Source organism: Amblyraja radiata, chromosome 1, assembly GCF_010909765.2.
Source record: "Amblyraja radiata isolate CabotCenter1 chromosome 1, sAmbRad1.1.pri, whole genome shotgun sequence".
Lineage (NCBI taxonomy): Eukaryota > Metazoa > Chordata > Chondrichthyes > Rajiformes > Rajidae > Amblyraja > Amblyraja radiata.
The window spans coordinates 46,192,361-46,211,552 of NC_045956.1; the positions used below are offsets into that span (position 1 = coordinate 46,192,361).

The 19,192-nt window shown below is 41.5% G+C and overlaps 1 protein-coding gene across 5 annotated transcripts in view; it reads left to right on the forward strand.

The window, feature by feature from the left end:
- The window catches only part of LOC116973201, a 51,036-nt gene that overhangs the window by 790 nt on the left and 31,054 nt on the right, over positions 1 to 19,192 (forward strand). For 4 of the 5 annotated variants that reach the window (XM_033021060.1, XM_033021046.1, XM_033021079.1 and 1 more), the window contains exons 2-7: positions 5,047 to 5,138; positions 9,800 to 9,969; positions 15,178 to 15,257; positions 16,221 to 16,344; positions 17,190 to 17,316; positions 18,038 to 18,096. In XM_033021060.1, the coding sequence (XP_032876951.1) occupies positions 5,047 to 5,138; positions 9,800 to 9,969; positions 15,178 to 15,257; positions 16,221 to 16,344; positions 17,190 to 17,316; positions 18,038 to 18,096 (652 nt within the window). The remainder of the gene's footprint in view (positions 1 to 5,046; positions 5,139 to 9,799; positions 9,970 to 15,177; positions 15,258 to 16,220; positions 16,345 to 17,189; positions 17,317 to 18,037; positions 18,097 to 19,192) is intronic. The other variant, XM_033021069.1, reaches the window with a different exon arrangement.

Sequence of the window (19,192 nt, forward strand, 5' to 3'; positions counted from 1 at the left end):
GGCTTTGTTATCATGAGTGGGGTAATCTGATGTCTTGGTATAGTACTTTGGTAAGCAGATATCTCATGACATGCCAACCCACTAAATTAAGTTACCAACATTATTTATTGACATCTGCTACAGAGACAGACTATTGACTGAAATATACTACAAACCTACTGACTCCCATAGCTATCTAGACTACACTTCTTTCCACCCTGCTTCCTGTGAACACTCTATCCCCTACTCCCTATTCCTCCTTCCACGCCGCATCTGCGGCCAGGATGAAGTTTTCCATAGCAGGGCAACGGAGATGTCATCATTCTTTAGGAAACGGGGTTCTCACCAGGGTCTCACTAGATGAGACTCTCACTATGGTCTCCTTGATATCCCACAGATCTGCTCTTGCTCCCCCTCCTCCCCATTCATAACAAGGACAGAGTCTCCCTTGTCCTCACCTTCCACGCCATCAGCCGTCTCATACAGCATATAATCCTCCAACATTTTCACCACCTCCAACAAGATCCTACTACTGGCCGCATCATCCCATCTCCACCCCTTTCTGCTTTCTGTAGAGACCGTTCCCTCTGCAACTCCCTGGTCAACTCGTCCCAAACCACCCCCTCCCCAGGTATTTTACCCTGCAACCGCATGAAATGCAACACCTGTCCCTATACCTCCTCCCTTGACTCCATCCAAGGACCACAACAGTATTTTCAGGTGAGGCAGAGGTTCACTTGCACCTCCTCCAACCTCATCTACTGTCCAGCTCCCACATATCGGTGAGACCAAGCACAGACTTGCCGATTGTTTAGCTGAATACCTCCGCTCAGTCCGCCTTAACCTACCTAATCTCCCAGTTGCTCAGCACTTTAACTCCCCCTCCCATTCCCAATCTGACCTTTCTGTCCTGGGCCCCCTTCATTGTCAGAGTGAGGCCCAGCACAAATTGGTGGAACAGCACCTCATATTTCGCTTGGGTAGCTTACACCCCAGCGGTATGAACATTGACTTCTCTAACTTCAAATAGCCCTTGCTTTCCCTCTCTCTCCATCCCCCTCTCCATCCCCTCCCCCTTCCCAGTTCTCCCACCAGTCTTACTGTCCCCAACTACATTCTACCTCTGTCCCGCCCACTCCCCTGACATGAAGAAGGGTCTCAACGCGAAAGTCATCCATTCCTTCTCTCCAGGGATGCTGCATGTTCTGCTGAGTTACTCCAGCATTTTGTGTCCACCTACAGAATGTTTTAGTTTGGTCTGAGAGTTGGACTTGGCATCATGTGCAGAACAGAAATTGTGGGCCGAAGGACCTATCCCTGTGCTGCATTGTACATCAAATTTTAGAAGGAATCACCATCCCCTGCCCGAAATAACTCACTGAGTCTGAAGAAGAGTCTCAACCCAAAATGTCACCCATTCTTTCTCTCCAGAGATGTTTCCTGTCCCGCTGAGTTACTCCAGCATTTTGTGTCAACCAACATTATTCATGTTCTCCAGGGATGCTGCCTTACTCCAGCACATTGTGTCGTTTTCTGCAGTCATCAATATATACACCTCAACCTGAAAGATGTAGGTACAACCAAGGAATCTTCTACTTTGGCTTTCATTATGAGCATAACCAATAATCTGTTTCACTTGGAACATGAGCACACAAAATCAGGACAATTGATCTAGGGGTCGGCACCTGTTAGGTTATGAAATTGTCTGAGAGAGAAGTTGTATTACCTGTGCTGAGACAATTAACAACGACTCTTGGATGGACGATCATCTTATTAGATCTATTAACTCAATTAACAGCACCAAAATATGATCAAGATCATTGATGTAAGACAATTATTGTTTAAGGTCTCTTCCCCGCAAAGAGCCCTTAAACATATATCTTTAAACCTGACTTTGGTGTGTATGTGATATAATTTAACCCGTCCTTCCAGTTGAGATTTAATTGTGCAAGCCAGTCTTTGTCACTTGGAATCAGATTGGTGTATTCACTTTAACTAGCAGTTACTGTGGACTTGTCATAACATGCCAAGGATTATGTTTACCCTCACACGTTAAACGTTTTCTGAATGAGTATTAAAACTGATAAATAATGCTCTTTTTTTGAGGAAAGTGACTGATTTGCTACTATCCCCATTATGTCACGACTTTGTACATGGGAAATCATATACATGGCCTTGTGTTTAAGGTGAGACGGGATAAATTTAAAAGAGCTTTTTCATGCGGAGTGTAGTCGGTAATGAAACATACTGCCAGAGGAAGTTATAGAACTGGGTACAATTACAACATTTAAAGGACACTGGGCCAGATGCATAGATCGAAAAGATTTGGAGGGAAATGAGTCAGTCACAGGCAAGTGTGACTCAGTTGGTTTGGCAACTTCATTGGCATGGAAAGTTGGGCCAATAGGCCTGTGTGTGCTGTATAGCTCCATGACTCCAATGGAGCAATTTGCAAATGTACCAATCTGTATTATTAATAACTTTATTAATTAATTTTGAACTTAATATTGTTCTACACTCTGGATGCTTGTACTTAAATGCTATAAAATTCGACAGCAGCTATAATAGTATTAAGATTTGTACTTTCTATCTAGAGATAAACCCTTTATCTCTGTTAAGTCTTGCATAAGAAAAAGTGCCCGTATGTTTCCTTTTATTTAGACTTGAAGGTTATTGCTATTTAATATTTTTTTCTGTAGTGAGTAGCATTTAGATTCTTATAAAGAACAACTGTGTTCCAGCGTACACAAAAATGCTGGAGAAACTCAGCATCATCTATGGAGCGAAGGAAATAGGCAACGTTTCGGGCCGAAACCCTTCTTCAGACTGGTGTTGTACTTCCGGTGGCGCTGGTGCCAGCTGCCTCCACCTTCAGCCCGGTATCTTTTTGTTTTTTTGTTTTTTTAGTTATGGTAAAGTGTGTTTTTTATGTTTTTTTAAATGTCTTTATGTGGGGGAAGAGGGCACGGTAAGGGGGATACCGTCCTTCGGTCGCTTCCTGGAGAGGACGCGACTATTATTCGAGTCGCGTCCTCACCCCCCCCAGCGGCCTACCTACTGGATTGGCGCGGCCTTTCCTGCCGGGATCGACCAGAGCTCCAGCAGCGGCGGGACGGCGCTGTAACATCGCGGGGCTGGCGATGCCTTACCGGGGATCGCCGTCTGGAGCCCGGAGTGCTGGACCTGCTGCACCGACATCATGGAGCTGCGGTTTGCGGAGCTCCCAACGCGGGCGGAGCTGATCAACAACGCGGGGTCCTGCGATTCCGCCCGGCTCGGCCTGCGGACTCGGGAGCTGCGGACTCCTGCTGCGGGAGGCGGCTGATCAGGAGGTCCGGGACGCTGAGGAGGAGGATGTTCACCGTTGGGGATCGGCGTCGACGTTCCACCAGCCCGGCGTGAGGGCCTGAACATCGGGCCGCCCGGTGCGGCGACGGCGGGTGCTCGGAAGGCCCAGACCACGGATGAACATCAGGGAAGATCGGAGGGGAGGCTGGCTGGACTATGGTGCCTTCCTCACCTTGGTGCCACTGTGTTATGTTGTGTCGTGGACTTTCTGTGTTTGTGCTTTTCTTTTTTTAATTCAATTTTATTTTTAATATGTTTTATTATTTATTATTTATTTATTTTTATGATACTGCCTGTAAGGAAAATTCATTTCGTTGTCTCTAATTGAGACAATGACAATAAATTTGAATACAATACAACACAATACAATACAATGTTGCTGCACCCGCTGAGTTTCTCCAGCATTTTTGTGTACCTTCGATTTTCCAGCATCTGCAGTTCCTTCTTAAAAACTGTTCCAGCATTCCCTTTAATATCAGTCTACCATTGCTTTAGTTGGATATGACTGTTGGCATATCTTAAATGCCGCCTTGTGCCACTTAGTCAATTGTTGCCATCCCAATTTCTGCATTTGTCCCTTGGAGGTCACCATTACGTTTATGAATTGCAAAGGACTGAATTCTTAGTGTGTTGGTCTGCATCTTCATGAAGTCACAGCCAAATCAAATGTGAGTTTTTTTCGTGCTGCATGGCTTTGACAGGATTCTTTCATCATTAAATCATACACCAACTTGTCATGGTGTGTAATCTAAACCCATGCAAAGTTGTAATACTTTGATTATGACAGTATAATCATATTGTTAACTTAATTTTCTCTTTGCACTTTCTCATCACTCCTTCAAAAGGGAATTGATGCATTTTCTAACTTCTAAACAGCCTCTGCAAGCAGGCTGACTGCTGAGTTGCTAACTTAATGAATGACAATCGACAATGTAGGTGCAGGAGTAGGCCATTCGGCCCTTTGAGCCAGCACCACCATTCAATGTGATCATGGTTGATCATCCCCAATCAATACCCCGTTCCTGCCTTCTCCCATGTCCCCTGACTCCGCTATCTTTAAGAGCCCTATCACGCTCTCTCTTGAAAGTATCCAGAGAACCAGCCTCCACCGCCCTCTGAAACACAGAATTCCACAGATTCACAACTCTGTGTGAAAAACAGTGTGAGTGGGCATGTGCATAGGAATTTATTTCAGAGAACAATTGACATCTTGAGTTCCTTCACTATAGCATTTGCTGCATGCACATTATTTGAACTCTTCTACCTCAATCGTTCGAAGCAATCAAGAATAGCAATTTATCCAGTTTTGGGATTATAGAGTCATATAGCACAGAAAAAGGCTTTTCAGCCCAACGCCCATGTCAACCAAGACTCGCCATCTACACTACTCCCGCCTACCTGCATTTGACTCATATCTTTCTAAACCTTTCCTCTCCATTGTTCCTTATGATTATTGAAACTTAATAATTTTACCAAGCATCAACTGCAAGTGCAAAGTAAGACAATGACTTTTTTTTTTTGCAAGGACGAGGGACAAATGCACGCACTATAAACTGAAGGACTTTTATGTCACCCCTATTGCAAAATGTAATTTTGCTGTTTTTAATGTGAACTAGTTGTTATTGGACTAAATCAATAACTTTTTCATTTAAACATAAAGATTTTAATTTTCCACTTTCCTTTCTAAGATTTCATTTAACTGCATTATTCTTATTTCAGGATAGTGTGTTTGGCAACAGATGCTAATGGAGGCACATTGTCCTATGTTGGGCAGCTGAATTCCGATGTGAATTTGGAACTGCAGGCAGCAGGTAAGGCACATATGTTGTGACAGAAGATGTATATTGCATCAGACTGGTTTTAGCCTGTGTCAGCGTGATTTGTTAAAGGGCTTTCTCACGGTGCGACCTGACGCAAGACTTAACAAGAGTTTAACATCGTGGGAACCTCCTGCGATAACAGTACAGCATTCGTGGACCACCGAGGACCTCCGTGGCGCTAACGGCAGGTAGTCGTGTAACTTTGTAAGGTCGGGAGAAAATCCAAACATTTTTGAATTTCTCCAAGAGTGACTTGAGCACTTTTTGTTGAGCGTTGCAACATTGTATGAACGCAGATGCCAGTGCGATATCCGTGCGATATCCGTAATGACTCTTGCGGGTACCGTGGGAGCACCTGCGAACGGTAAACCCGGAAGCTTGACAGAGGGGACATAAGGTGAGTAAAAAAGGTGGTCTCAATATCGCCAATGGACCATGTGTCCATCGAGGACGTCCCACCTAATTGTCATTGTTTGAGAATCTTTTTCACAGTAAGACTTGCAGAGACTCACACAAAACATTTGTCTGTAAAAGGGCCTCGCAAACACGAAATACAACAAATGAGGCACGCGAGATTATTTAAAACACATTATATCCATCAACCTCCACTACAAGCGTGAACTCAGGCATTTAAAGGGACAATGCAATGTTCTAAACGACAGGTTTTGCGGACGAACATCTTATAGGAAGCACTTTTCAGAGGACAACACTAGGAAGTCAGCTTATAACATGCAGTAGTGTTCCTGTGGTCGGCTACCCATCAATATAGCTGTCCTGCCACGGCACACTCCCCAATTGTGAATTGTAGTAAGCGCAGAGATGGCCTCTTTGCTCTTTCACACTGGATGTGCCCGAGTTACCTTTCAAACGCTGCAGTGAGACCATTTTCAACTTGTTCGCACCACTTCTCCAAGCACCTAGTGTTACTTCCCTTGTGTCACTGTCCACTATGTCACCGTCCTGGATGGATGTTGCTGATCCAGCAGCTGCACCTCTCATTCGGATCAGGTTGTGCAGAACACATGCTGCATATACTATACTCTCCATATTCTTGGGCCTCTGCTCCATTGTCTTGAGCAAGCATCTAAATCTGTTTGCCAAGATGCCAAAATAATTTTCTACTACCCTCCTGGCCCTTGACAGCCTGTAATTGAAGATCCTCTGTTCCCTAGTTAGATTCCTCTGTGGATATGGCTTCATAATCCAGAGCCGTAGTGCAAAGGCTTCATCAGCAACCATCGCATATGGGATGTCCGGGCTGTCTTCTCCTGACAGAGGTTCTGGATCAGGCATGCCTGCTGTTCCACCTTCCATTTTCTTTCCAAGCCAGGTTTCTTTCCAAATCCGGCCATCACCAACACTTCCAGGTGTGCCCACATCCACATACAGGAAGTTGTAGTTATAATCAACCACCGCCATGAGTACAATTGAGTGGAATTTCTTGTAATTGAAATAATTTGAGCCACCTCCGGTGGTTTATGAATTGCCACATGCTTGCCATCCAAAGCCCCACATGTGTGAGCAAAGTTCCACCTGTTTTCAAACCCCAGTGCAACTCACTTCCACGCATCTGGTGTACTGGGGCATTCCATCACTTCAGGTGAATAAAATTGGATGATCGCCTCACAGGTTTCTCGGACAATACCACAGATGCTGTTGGTGGCGACAAGAAAGTTGTAAGATAGACTTTTATAAGAATCGCCTGAGGCCAAGTAGCGGAGGGTGATTGCTATGCGCAACCCTGGTTCCAGTGCCTTTCTCATTACAGTGTCAGTCTTCTTCAGCAGAGGTCCCAAATTATTCTTTAACTCATTAAAGAGCTCGGGTGAAATTCTGACAAAGTTTTTGAATGCACTTTTATCCTCTTCGCACAGCACATTAAGCAGTTGCTCATATTGTCCAAATTGAGGTCTCCGTTGAAACATGGGCTTAACCCAGTGAGACTTCCTCTTAATTCTCTTTTTAATTAATCTCACCCTTCTGCCTTCACGCAAGCGTTTTCGATGCACATGTTGTGCTAATGCATGCAGCGCGTCAATGAAAATAACAACCAGCCTGTACTCGAACCAACTTTGTATAGGCATGTCTGCAAATGAGCCAATTCTACGAACGGAGGATATTTATATAGTGTGTGAAAAAAAGTGACATCATTTGTGCCACGTGATTAACTACACTACAGTCCACGATGTTCATTCACGATTAACGGGAAAGATCGGGAGACGGACAAGTCACTCGCACAAATGACAGAATTGCCGAGTACCGTGGGAACTCTTTATCTACCCCCCCGTTATATTGTGCGGAACTCGTGCTGGACCACGACCACTTCACTCTGGTGACATCTTGCGTCAGGTCGCACCGTGAGAACCGGCCATTAGGGTGTTTCCTCTATTGAAGAGGTTAATTACACAGTAGAGAATCATAATAACCTAATCCTGGTATTGCAAAATTATCTTGGTTAAAAGAAATGTGCAAATGAACAGGTGGTACAGTGGTGAATTTCTTGTACTTAAAATAAAAAGTTTGAATTCAACCCCCACTCCAGAGACATGGGCATGTAATCTATCCTGGTGTTATGATTGTGAGAAATACAATAAAACTTCATCCTCAGAGGTATCTTTAAAAAAAAGATGTTAGCCTCCCTTTTCAGTAGATCTAATAAATCCTGGTGCAGCATTTGGCTCTTGCATGTCCTGGTTAACTTGAAGTTGTCAAACAACCCACAGTAAATTTAATCAAACTTGTTTACATGATGATGCTGTAGATACATTGGCAGCTTCATCTCTCTGTTCCAAACGAACTGTGAAGTGTTTTGAAATGTCTGCACAAACGCAAATTCATCATCTCCAATTTCATATTTTCTTAAAACATAGAAGGCCATGCAGTCTGTCCTCGATACCAGATCTCGCATCAGCCCAGCATATTTCACTGTAACCCATTCTCTCTCGCATGCTCATCATCCACCTTGATTCTCCCATTACTTGCCCGTGCTATGGGTAATGAACCTGCCAGCCAGCATGTTTTTGGGATGTGGAAGGATGCCGCAGCACTTGGGAGAAAATCCTTGCTGTCATGGAAGATCAATGGGAATAATTTGCTAATTGTAAGCTTTAAACCTGCAAGCTGTAACATAAAAAGAAAATCTAGCAAATGTAAGTTTTATGAATGAATGAATGTCATGTGACATGTCACAGTGAGATTCTTTGTTTTGCATGCAGAAGTATGCAAAGAGTTGCCACATGTATGGCGCCAATAAAGTTACAATGTATTCCATTTAGTCACTAATGATCCCTGTTTGTTCTCAGAGCTCGTGCCGGGTCACACTTCGTTCTCAGCGCACCACCCCACCGGGTCCGTCTATTCTTTGCGTCCCTCTCCCCCCACACCAGATCCCTCTCTGTTCTCAACAGCGTGTCCTCGTCCGACTTCCGGCACTCACGTGGGCCCGTGCTTGTCTGACTTTTAGCACCCACGCGACCTCTCCGACCTCGGTCCGCCCGGCATCCAGCACCCAGCACAAGCCTGTCCTCCACTGCTGCCGGGTCCTCTCTTGACAGCTCCGTGGCGCTCGCCAGGAGCTTCCCACTCCCAGACAGACAGCCCGACTAATATCCAGACCGTATTTTTTGAAAATTGAAGGTGGAAGAATGTCCAGGTTGAATCTTAATATTTTGGGAGCCGAAGTAAAAAATTCAGAGCAAGAAAAAAACACCTCAGCAAAATACTATGGTAGAGTTTTATTTGTTGCAGTATTAATTACTGAGAGTAGGGGCATAGTATACGTGGAAGTTGTTGTTGAGATCATTCAGCTAGTGCTTTAATATGTTGCTTTGATTCATATGAAGAAAAAATTCAAGACATTTAAATTGCTAAAGCACCAGCATTCAAGAAAAGGTAAATACACAATATACATAAAATCAAATGTAAAAAAGATTGGGAGTAGTTTTTGTATTGATATATTATTGTCAAGTGTACCAAGGTACAGTGAAACCTTTGTGTGCTATCTAGTCACATTATACTATACATGAATGAGTACAATCAAGCCATACACAAGTACAACAGGTAGTGCGAATATTGCTGAATATAGTGTTAAATAGTTAATGTGTTACAGTTAAAGAGTAGGTGAATGTTTACAATAGGACCGCTATAAGGTAGTGTAGGAGATTGGGACTACACCATTAACTATGAGAAGTCCGTTCAGTATTTTGAGCATTGCCTTTGGAGTATTGTCGCAGAGCCAATGTCACCAGGCCTACTGTCGCACAACAAATATAAAATATTGTTTTATTATTATTCTACAGTATTTTTAGAAATTGAAAGCAGTGTTTGCTTGAGTAAAATTATTGTAAGTTCTTAGCAAAGTTGTCGGAGGATATTGAAAAATCCGGTGCATGCATTCCAATTTTCAAGAATCTTGGCAGATCGTTTATTTTTGTACGGTATGATTCAAATTTCAAGACATTAGGGCTTTCACTTTATTTATTTATTCATCTACACTTTATTTATTGCTCTTCAGATCACAGCTTGCATTTCCTGTATTACTATGAAAGCTGATGGCGTATAATGACAGGTGGTACAGAAAGAAAGAGCAGATGCAGGTCTTTGCACCAAATTATGAATGTTACAAAGTACATTATTTTTTTTGTATGCTTCAGTATCTCCACAGCCGTTGATGCAGCAAGATGGTTTGAGTGCCATTTCAGCAGCCAACCCACTTCTTCAGATCCGCCCTCTTGATGCAGGCTCACAACAACTACAAAATGTTTGTGAAAGACAAGGAGAAGGTAGAAGTGGCACAAAAGAACTGGACAATGATGAACCAAAGGTATTTATGTATTAGAACTTTAATGATAAAATCTGGGAGTTTGATTCCTGTTTATAGATTCACATAAAACACCTTTGTGATAACAGATCAAAGTTATATTTTATGATCTGTTCATTTTTATAATTAAATAGATTGTCACATTTTAGACAACAATTGGTTCCATGTCAAGATTAAAGATGGAATGGCGATATTTCTCTTGTCAGTGGCGATATTTCTCTTGTCAGTTGTACCTGTCCATAAAGTTAATTTGTTTATCAAGAGAGTGCCATTTAAAAGAATGGCGGATGGAACATCTTATGATATGGTGCAGTGCCTAGGCAGTAAATAAAATGCAATGTTTCTAATTTTTTAGCTGTTCCACCCATCAACATTCCTTAAACTTCCACAGAATTGAGGTCATCAAGAACACAGAAAATACATTATTTGGCAGACTTAATATTTCAGTTTGTTATATTTCAGACACTCTTGGAAAGGCTGGCATTTATTGCCTGTTGCTAGTGGGCATCGAAGGTGGTGGTGAGCCAGCTTGAACAGCTGCACTCCTCCTGGGTGAAGGTGGGAACTTTGGTGGGAAATTTGAGGAATGAAGGAAAGACATGATGATGTGTGACTCGGAGCAGACTGTGTGGATGGTGATGCCATTGTCCTATGTGGTGGTAATCATGAGTTAAAGGGACGTATCAGAGTAGCCTTGGTGACTAGAGTATATTTTCAAGATTTCTGCAACCATTTTGTGCTGTGATTCAGGAAGTGTGTTAAGTTTAGTTAACGGTGTACAAATCAAGTGGGCTGCTTTGTCCAGAGTGATGTAGAGCTTTTTGAATATTGTTAGAGCTGCACTCCTCCAAACAAATGGACACTATTCCATTATACTCCAACCTCTATTTTGTTGATGTTAAAAAATATTTACCCCATTCGGAAGTGAGTGCTGATCATAGGATGCCCAGTTTCTGACCTGTTCCTGTGGGACTGTATTTACGTGGTTGGTAATACCGATGAATGCCAAGGATTATCATTGTCTGACACTTTTACATTATCAATTTCCACATATCTGTCTGTGTCTAAATGTTTTATTTATTTTTATAGCATAGTGTGAACTACATTTCTGAGGAGTAATCATCAGTGAACTGTCCTGCTTCTAACCAGGTACTGGAGGAAAGATCATTCAATAGCTGGAAATGGTTGTGGCTAGGACACTGCTGAGGGAGCTTTTGGGACTGGCATAATTGACCTCGAGCAATCATAGCTACTTTTCTTTTATCAAAGTATGATTCCACCCATTGGAGCTTTTACTCTTTGATGCCCATTGATGCCACAGTTTGTCATTGCTGCTTTGACGTCAAAATAATAACTTTCACCATAGCATTGGAACTCATTCGTCTATGCTGCAACCAAGGCGGTGAAGTGTGTAACCAAGTAGTTCTGGCACAACTCAAACTGTACAAGCGTGAGCAGTGAAGGCTTGTGAATTGCACTGTCACCATTTGCTCACCAACGCAGGACTACACCCTATCACAAACAATTCTATGTTTTTTCTCCAACGCCCCCCCCCCGCACTCTTTCCTGTAGCGGAAAACATTTTCTGATCTTTAATATTTCCTTATTGATGAATCTGAAAAATTTACTTTCATTATCTATGCAGATCCTGCCAAAGCTGCTGAGTATTTTCAACATTTGCTGTCTTTATTTCAGATTTGCAGATTTAGTTTTATGATCAGTGAGCAGGATTTGGGAATAAATGTTAGTTGATAGCATTGTCTATAATACATTTGCTGATGATTGGGGGAGGACTGGGCAATAATAACTAAGTATGGATTAGCCTTGCTGCTAGAGAGCAGGGAATATTTGGTCACTTTTTCACATTTTCCAATGGAACAGTGTTGTACTTGACTGCTGATGAGGTGAGTACTGGAGCACATGTCTTTAGCATGATAGTCAAATGTTCAGTGTCATAGGTTTTGCTATGTCTAATGCATTCAGTTATTTTTTCATACCATGTTGAATGAATTGAATTGGATGAAAGTTGATTTCAGGAATCTCAAAATGAAGCCAAGCCATTATTTACTCGCGCTTATGACAGAATATAGTTTTAGACTTTTCTTTAGTACTTGCATTTGAACCCCTGGTGTAATTAAGAATGAGATGTTCTTCAAGCTCCCACCTCCAATTAGCTGTTTATTGTCCATCACCCATTACAATTAGATGAATGGTGGACATTGAGATTTTGATCTGATCCATTAGTTGTCTACAAGGTGTGATTCTGAGTTTGAGTAATTCAGGCAGTTTCTTGGCTACCGCAAGATATACTACTCCTCAGATATTTGTGAGAACTTTGCAAATTCATCTGGGCTGGGAATGGATTTGCTTTGTCTGATTTTAGTACTTAGTCAATGATTTCCTGTTCAGTTTTATTACTTGTGAACTTGTCTGAAGATTATATATTTACATTGAACTTATTTTACCCCACATTTTGGCTGCTAAAAGGGGTCCTCAGTACCTGCTTTTAAAAGAAAATGTTTTATTCTGTGGATTTTATTTTTTTTAATAGTTCCACTTTTTGCTTCTCCGCCCTACATCATGTATTTCTCATTTCCAGCCATCATCTGGCAGCATCTCTGGAAAAAAAAAAGGATGAGTCAAGACCCTTCATCAGACTGAAAGTAGGAGGTGGGGGGTGAAGAGCTGCAGGTAGAATTTACTTTAAATTAGAGAATTCAACATTCATACCACAAGGGTTGTAAGCTACCCAATCAAAATATGAGATGTTGTTCCTCTAATGTGCGTGTGGTCTCATTCTTGCAATGGTCAGCATGGGGCGGAAATCCCGGGGGGGACAGGAGGGACACACCCCCCCCGTTTTGAGAGGTGGGGGACGATCTCCCCCATTTTATGTAATCCGGATTTTAAAACTCCGTGAACAAAAAAGCTGTTAAAAATCTCCGCTTTCCACGAGACAGTGGGGGTGGGACTGATGATCGATGGCGCCAATTGGACCAGAGAGCCCATAATGATTCAGCGCGATGATTGGAGGAGGGAGGTGTCGGTCAGTAGGGGGGTCAGAACGGTGCTTGAATCAGCCCGTTCGCTGGGCTTTTCATCGCCCGGTGCAGCTTAAAATCGACCTTGGGATCTACCACCGCCCCGCCAAATTGCTGCATCGAGGCTCCCAATGTTGAAGCCCCCGCGAACGGGCAGATTGAAGCCCCACGATTCGGGGCGGACGAGCTGCTGTTGCCAGAGTTCGGAGTCGGTCACCAATCAGGTCAGTTGCCGATGTTTTACTGGCCATAGGGCCCACGGCCGAAGCCTCGCGTGTATGCGCGCGCGCGGCCGCCAAAAAATTGTGTCCTCCCCCCCCCATGTTTTGACAGCGATTTCCGTGCCTGAAATGGTGGAGGCCTTTCTGGAGCACTAGCATGGGTGTTGTGGGTCAAGTCAAGCACAGTCGGGCCAACAATCCATTTCAAGTCAAGTCAATCCATTTCATGTCAAGTCAAGTCAATCAATTTCAAGTCAAGTCAAGTCAATCAATTTCAAGTCAAGTCGATCCATTTCGAGTCAAGTCAAGTCAATCCATTACAAGTCAAGTCAAGTCAATCCATTTCAAGTCGAGTCAAGTCAATCCATTTCACGTCAAGTCAGGTCAATCCATTCCAAGTCAAGTCAAGTCAATTCATTTCAAGTCAAGTCGTCATGTCAATCCATTTCAAGTGAAGTCTATCCATTTCAAGTCCAGTCAAGTCTATCCATTTCAAGTCCAGTCAAGTCAATCCATTTCACGTTAAGTCAAGTCAATCCATTTCAAGTCAAGTCAATCCATTTCAAGCACAGGGCAGGCCAAACAACTCATTGTATTGTCATTTCATTTCCATTTTGCATTACAGTTTCAAACACAGGCAGGGCAGGCCAAACAACTCATTGCATTGTCATTTCATTTCCAATTTTGCATTGCAGTTTCAGCACAGGCAGGGCAGGCCAAACAACTCATTGCATTGTCATTTTATTTCCAATTTTGCATTGCAGTTTCAAGCACAAGCAGGGCAGGTCAAACAACTCATTGCATTGTCATTTCATTTCCAATTTTGCATTGCAGTTTCAAGCACGGGCAGGGCAGGCCAAACAACTCATTGCATTGTCATTTCATTTCCAACTTTGCATTGCAGTTTCAAGCACAGGCAGGCCAGGCCAAACTACTCATTGCATTGTCATTAAGGGCCAACAAACCATTAATTGCAAGTACATTGCAGACTCACAGTGACTGACTGACGTCCAGGCATCCGGGGTTTTATACTCCGGCATCCCCCGGAAGGGGCGTTACCTTCATCATGGTGATTGACAGGCGAGAGGACCAATCAGCTGATCTCAATATTTTTTTAACATTCATAACTTTTTTATTTTTCATCGATTGGATAAATCCTCGGGGCTGCCGCAGCGGAGGAGGACTGTGATTAAGATGGCCAAAAATCATAGCGATATAGGGTAGCGTTTTTTCTAAAATCAATATACAGCGCAGTGGCCAAGATGAGACTTTAGTTATATAGATTTTTCCTTTACATTTGACCTCCCAGAGTGCAAAACATCACACTTCCTTGGATTTTTTGCAAGAGAGTATTCCTTTTGTATAAGTATAATGCGGCAAGATTTGTTTGCATTCACCTGAGGAGTTGATGACCTCAGTTATATAATTATGCAGTCTGTCTTTGATAATTGAGCTTGCATCTTGCATTGCTAGCATTTTTAAGATAGCTGTGAAACATTACGTTCTGTGACGGGGTATTTTTTTGCAGTAAATATTGTCAAGCTGTGCTGAAAACCAGGCTACATTTTTTGTCATACAGAAAATGAGGTAGATTCAAAACAGTAAGGTTGTAAAGTATAAGCATAATGATAATTAGGAAACATTAGGCCTTTATAACATTCTGGGAATGTTATAAAGACCTCATATTTTCTAATTATTATTATGCTTATACTTTACAACCATACTGAATTGAATCTACCTAGTTTTCTGTATTCAAAAATATGTAGCCTGTTCACACCTGCTTAATCATATACTACATCAAGTATAATTAATCTCAGATGTGAAGTTTTGAGTTTTCTTAAAGCATTATTATCTTGCACAGTGATTACATGAAGTTTTCCAAATGTAATCAAGAAATATGAGATGGTCTCAAACCCAGCTGACCTCATGTCAACCCCTTTTAATCTCAGAAGCGCAAAAGTGGTTGGCCCAAAGGAAAGAAGAGAAAACCGCCTAAAGATTTCGCTGCTCCACGTGCTCCGACCACAGGGTAAGGAGGGGACGTCCTGTTGAATTTCAATTCCTGATGATGCTATGTTAGTACGTTTGTAATAGTAACTTTTAATGGTGAATAACCTGACACCTGTCTCATAAAAATGACAAAATATGCTGGAGTAACTCAGTGGGACAGGCAGCATCTCTGGAAGGGAATGGCAATAAAAATGACAATGTTAGAATAATCTTGCTGCATATTAACAAATCTATTTGTTTCTTATCCAAAACTATATGTATTTCTCTCAGAGATTTCCTGTTTTGTTTTAGATGATCGCCAGTATTTTTATAAATAAACTGAATATAGGTCCACCACCAATTTTCCGACATCCTTGGTTCCAGAGCCTTTCTGGATTATCCGTTTTGCCGGACAAACAGAGCTCACGCCTTGTGGGGGGGGGGGTCGGGATACCGCCCCGCAAAGCAGGCCGCAGAAGTCAACTATGGGAACGGATCTGCCAGCTACGGCCAGGCCGGTGTTCCAGAACCCTGGCCGCAGGGAGCAAATTCGACCCGCCAATCGGCGCGGAAATCCCGATGAGGTCGCAGTTGGCCACCTCACTGCCTAGGTGCCACGGGAGGGGAGGATTTTATCTTGATTAAAGTAGCGGTTAGACCACCAGTTGCCAGAATATCAATGGTGGACGTTGTATAGATGAGCCTACTACTGAAAATTAGTGCATTATCGTCATAACATTTAAAATCATCACAAATGGTGTGTTATGCCTGAATTGTTAATTCTGTGTTAATTCTGAATCTGGATATTTCTATGTATATGAAAATGCACTTATTAAACATGATTTATTCACATTATTGTCTCCTTTTGCCAATATCATTACGTGTAGTTAAAATGTTACAAGATCTATTCCTTTGAACATTTTTTATTTAAAAAAATGTTTAATTAACTTTGGCACTGGTTTTGAATAGTTTGTTCCTTTAATCTCTTGTAACTCCCTGACAGATATGTGTTATTCCTGAATGAACAAAGATCCAAGCTGAAAATTGAACATCCGGAACTTCGTTTTACAGAGATTACAAAGTTGCTGGGCACTCAGTGGTCACAGCTCTCTCAGGAGGGAAAACATGTGAGAAATTCCATATGATTATTTTTATTAGTTTACCAGAAATCAATATTTAGGTTATTATTCTCAAAATTTAGCATTCAGTTGCCTTCCCCCCTCTTCCCCCATAACACTTTGGGAGAAAAATAGATAGGGAGAGAAGAAGAGTTGGTTGCGAAGTTTTTCTTCACGTCGGTGCATTATTACCTCGAGCTTAAATGTTGCTCCTGCATGTAATGTTTACACTGTGATTCCATTAACTAACATATCCTATTAGTAATCTTGGTGTCCTGATTTTAGGAATTATCCACTGATGTAACAGGCAGAAAGAGAAGCAGGTTGATCTTTTCCAATGTGCTCTTTCCACCATGATTCAATTAATATCTAAAAATAAGCTCCAGTATTAATACGCTTTTGTTGTGAATTTTCTATTTTTCGAGCAATAGCCCCGACAAAAATATTTACTGATTTACCCTGTTTAAATTCTGTAATGGCGTGGCCTTTCCTTACTACATGGAATCTGGCACGACTGTTAATAAAAGTCTTGCCTTCAGTAATCTCTCAAAGGCAGTTTATAACCAGCCAAAGGTCTGTTTATTACCAACTGAAAGTGGAAGATAGGCCATCCATCGGTTGTAAGTGTAAATTTCAATTATCTCTTCAACTCTAATTGGCAATCATGATCCAGGCCATGTTGCAATTTTCACTGGAAATGGATTGAATTACATAATGTGATCCCAACACACCTGTTGAGATTTCTGATGTTATGATTGTAACATCATTTTTAATACCAACCTTGGCCCTCAACCTGTCTTTGTGTGTGTATAAATGAACTTTGCTGTTACTTACACTCTCTGTTTTCTGGACAGAAGTACATTGATGAAGCAGAAAAGGATAAGTGCCGGTATATTGAGGAGCTGAAGGCATATCAAAATTCAGAAGCTTATCAAGCTTTTCTTAAAAGAAGAGCAATAAACAAAGTAAAAAAACTGTGTGGTAAGAGAGGAAATATTTCCCTTATATTGTTTTTCTCAGATAAAGTTTGTTTCTAAAATGTGCTGTATGAGGAACTCACTTTAACAGCAGACAACTTTGCTGATAGGGGTGTGGGTAGAGAAAAAAAAACCTAACAATCCAAAAGCAAAATACTGCAGATGCATAAAATATGAAAGTAAAACCAACAAATGCTGGTAATGCTAATCAGAAACAGCGTTACCATCTCAGGTCTATACAATGTGGATTGTCACCAAACTACATATTTTATCATTTAAACTTTTTCTTACCAGATACAGAGATTAATTGATATTTGTTTGTGAAAATTCAAACATACTTGTCAGTGTACAACTCCAGTTCAAGTAAATTAGATTTGTTTATCATTTAGCCATGCAATGTATGCAAGAGCAGACATGCCACTCACTGATGTATAATTAAAAATATTCTGTGATTGTGATGTTGTGGTGAAAAACAGATTAACATTTTTGGGCAAATTTCAGTTAGAAATTTTGCATTTTAGTTCGGGGTGGAATTATATATTGATGGGACCATAGCAGACTGGCAGGTGTAAGTATTTCCACTGCTAGCATAGAAAATGAAGCCACATAATGTCAGCAGTGGAGATTATTGTGTTTAACTTGTTGAGATGTTATCCTGCTGCTTGTGAGGCATTAGGATATTGGCAATTCAAATTGTATTTAATGTAACACTCTTCTCCAATTAGATGTTGAATCTCTGGATACGGAATATGAAGGTGAAGCTGTTACAATGTCAGAAATATGTGTAAGTAAAGATTTTATTTCATAGCATTTAATCTATTTAACCTTTATATATAATATATATAAACATATATGTATAATGATGAAATACTATAGAAATATATTGGTGAAATAGTTTGCCTAGTGAAAGAAAGTAAGTCCTCCACACGTGGTCTTATAACTACATGTATCCTGAGAGAAAATTAATATTTTTGAATTATGTATACGTGACATTACTGAACACAAATTGACTGGTGTAAAACCGCACTAAGACATGAGACAAAGATTATTTCCACAGCTTTTAGAATATGATTGCAAGTCAAGATGGCAGATAAACATCTGCTTTTCAAATAGTGCTTTACAGTGGCTTGCAAAAGTTTTCATACCCCTTGAACTTTTCCACATTTTGTCACGTTACAACCACAAACGTAAATGTATTTTATTGGGATTTTATGTGATAGACCAACACAAAGTGGTGCATAATTGTGAAGTGGAAGGAAAATGATACATGGTTTTCAAATTTTTTTACAAATAAAAAACTGAAAAGTGTGGCGTGCAAAAGTATTCAGCCCCCCTGAGTCAATACTTTGTAGAACCACCTTTCGCTGCAATTACAGCTGCAAGTCTTTTGGGGTATGTCTCTACCAGCTTTGCTCATCTAGAGACTGAAATTTTTGCCCATTCTTCTTTGCAAAATAGCTCAAGCTCAGTCAGATTGGATGGAGAGTGTCTGTGAACAGCAATTTTCAAGTCTTGCCAGAGATTCTCAATTGGATTTAGGTCTGGACTTTGACTGGGCCATTCTAACACATGAATATGCTTTGATCTAAACCATTCCATTGTAGCTCTGGCTGTATGTTTAGGGTCGTTGTCCTGCTGGAAGGTGAACCTCCGCCCCAGTCTCAAGTCTTTTGCAGACTCTAACAGGTTTTCTTCCAAGATTGCCCTGTATTTGGCTCCATCCATCTTCCCATCAACTCTGACCAGCTTCCCTGTCCCTGCTGAAGAAAAGCATCCCCACAGCATGATGCTGCCACCACCATGATTCACAGTGGGGATGGTGTGTTCAGGGTGATGTGCAGTGTTAGTTTTCCGCCACACATAGCGTTTTGCATTTAGGC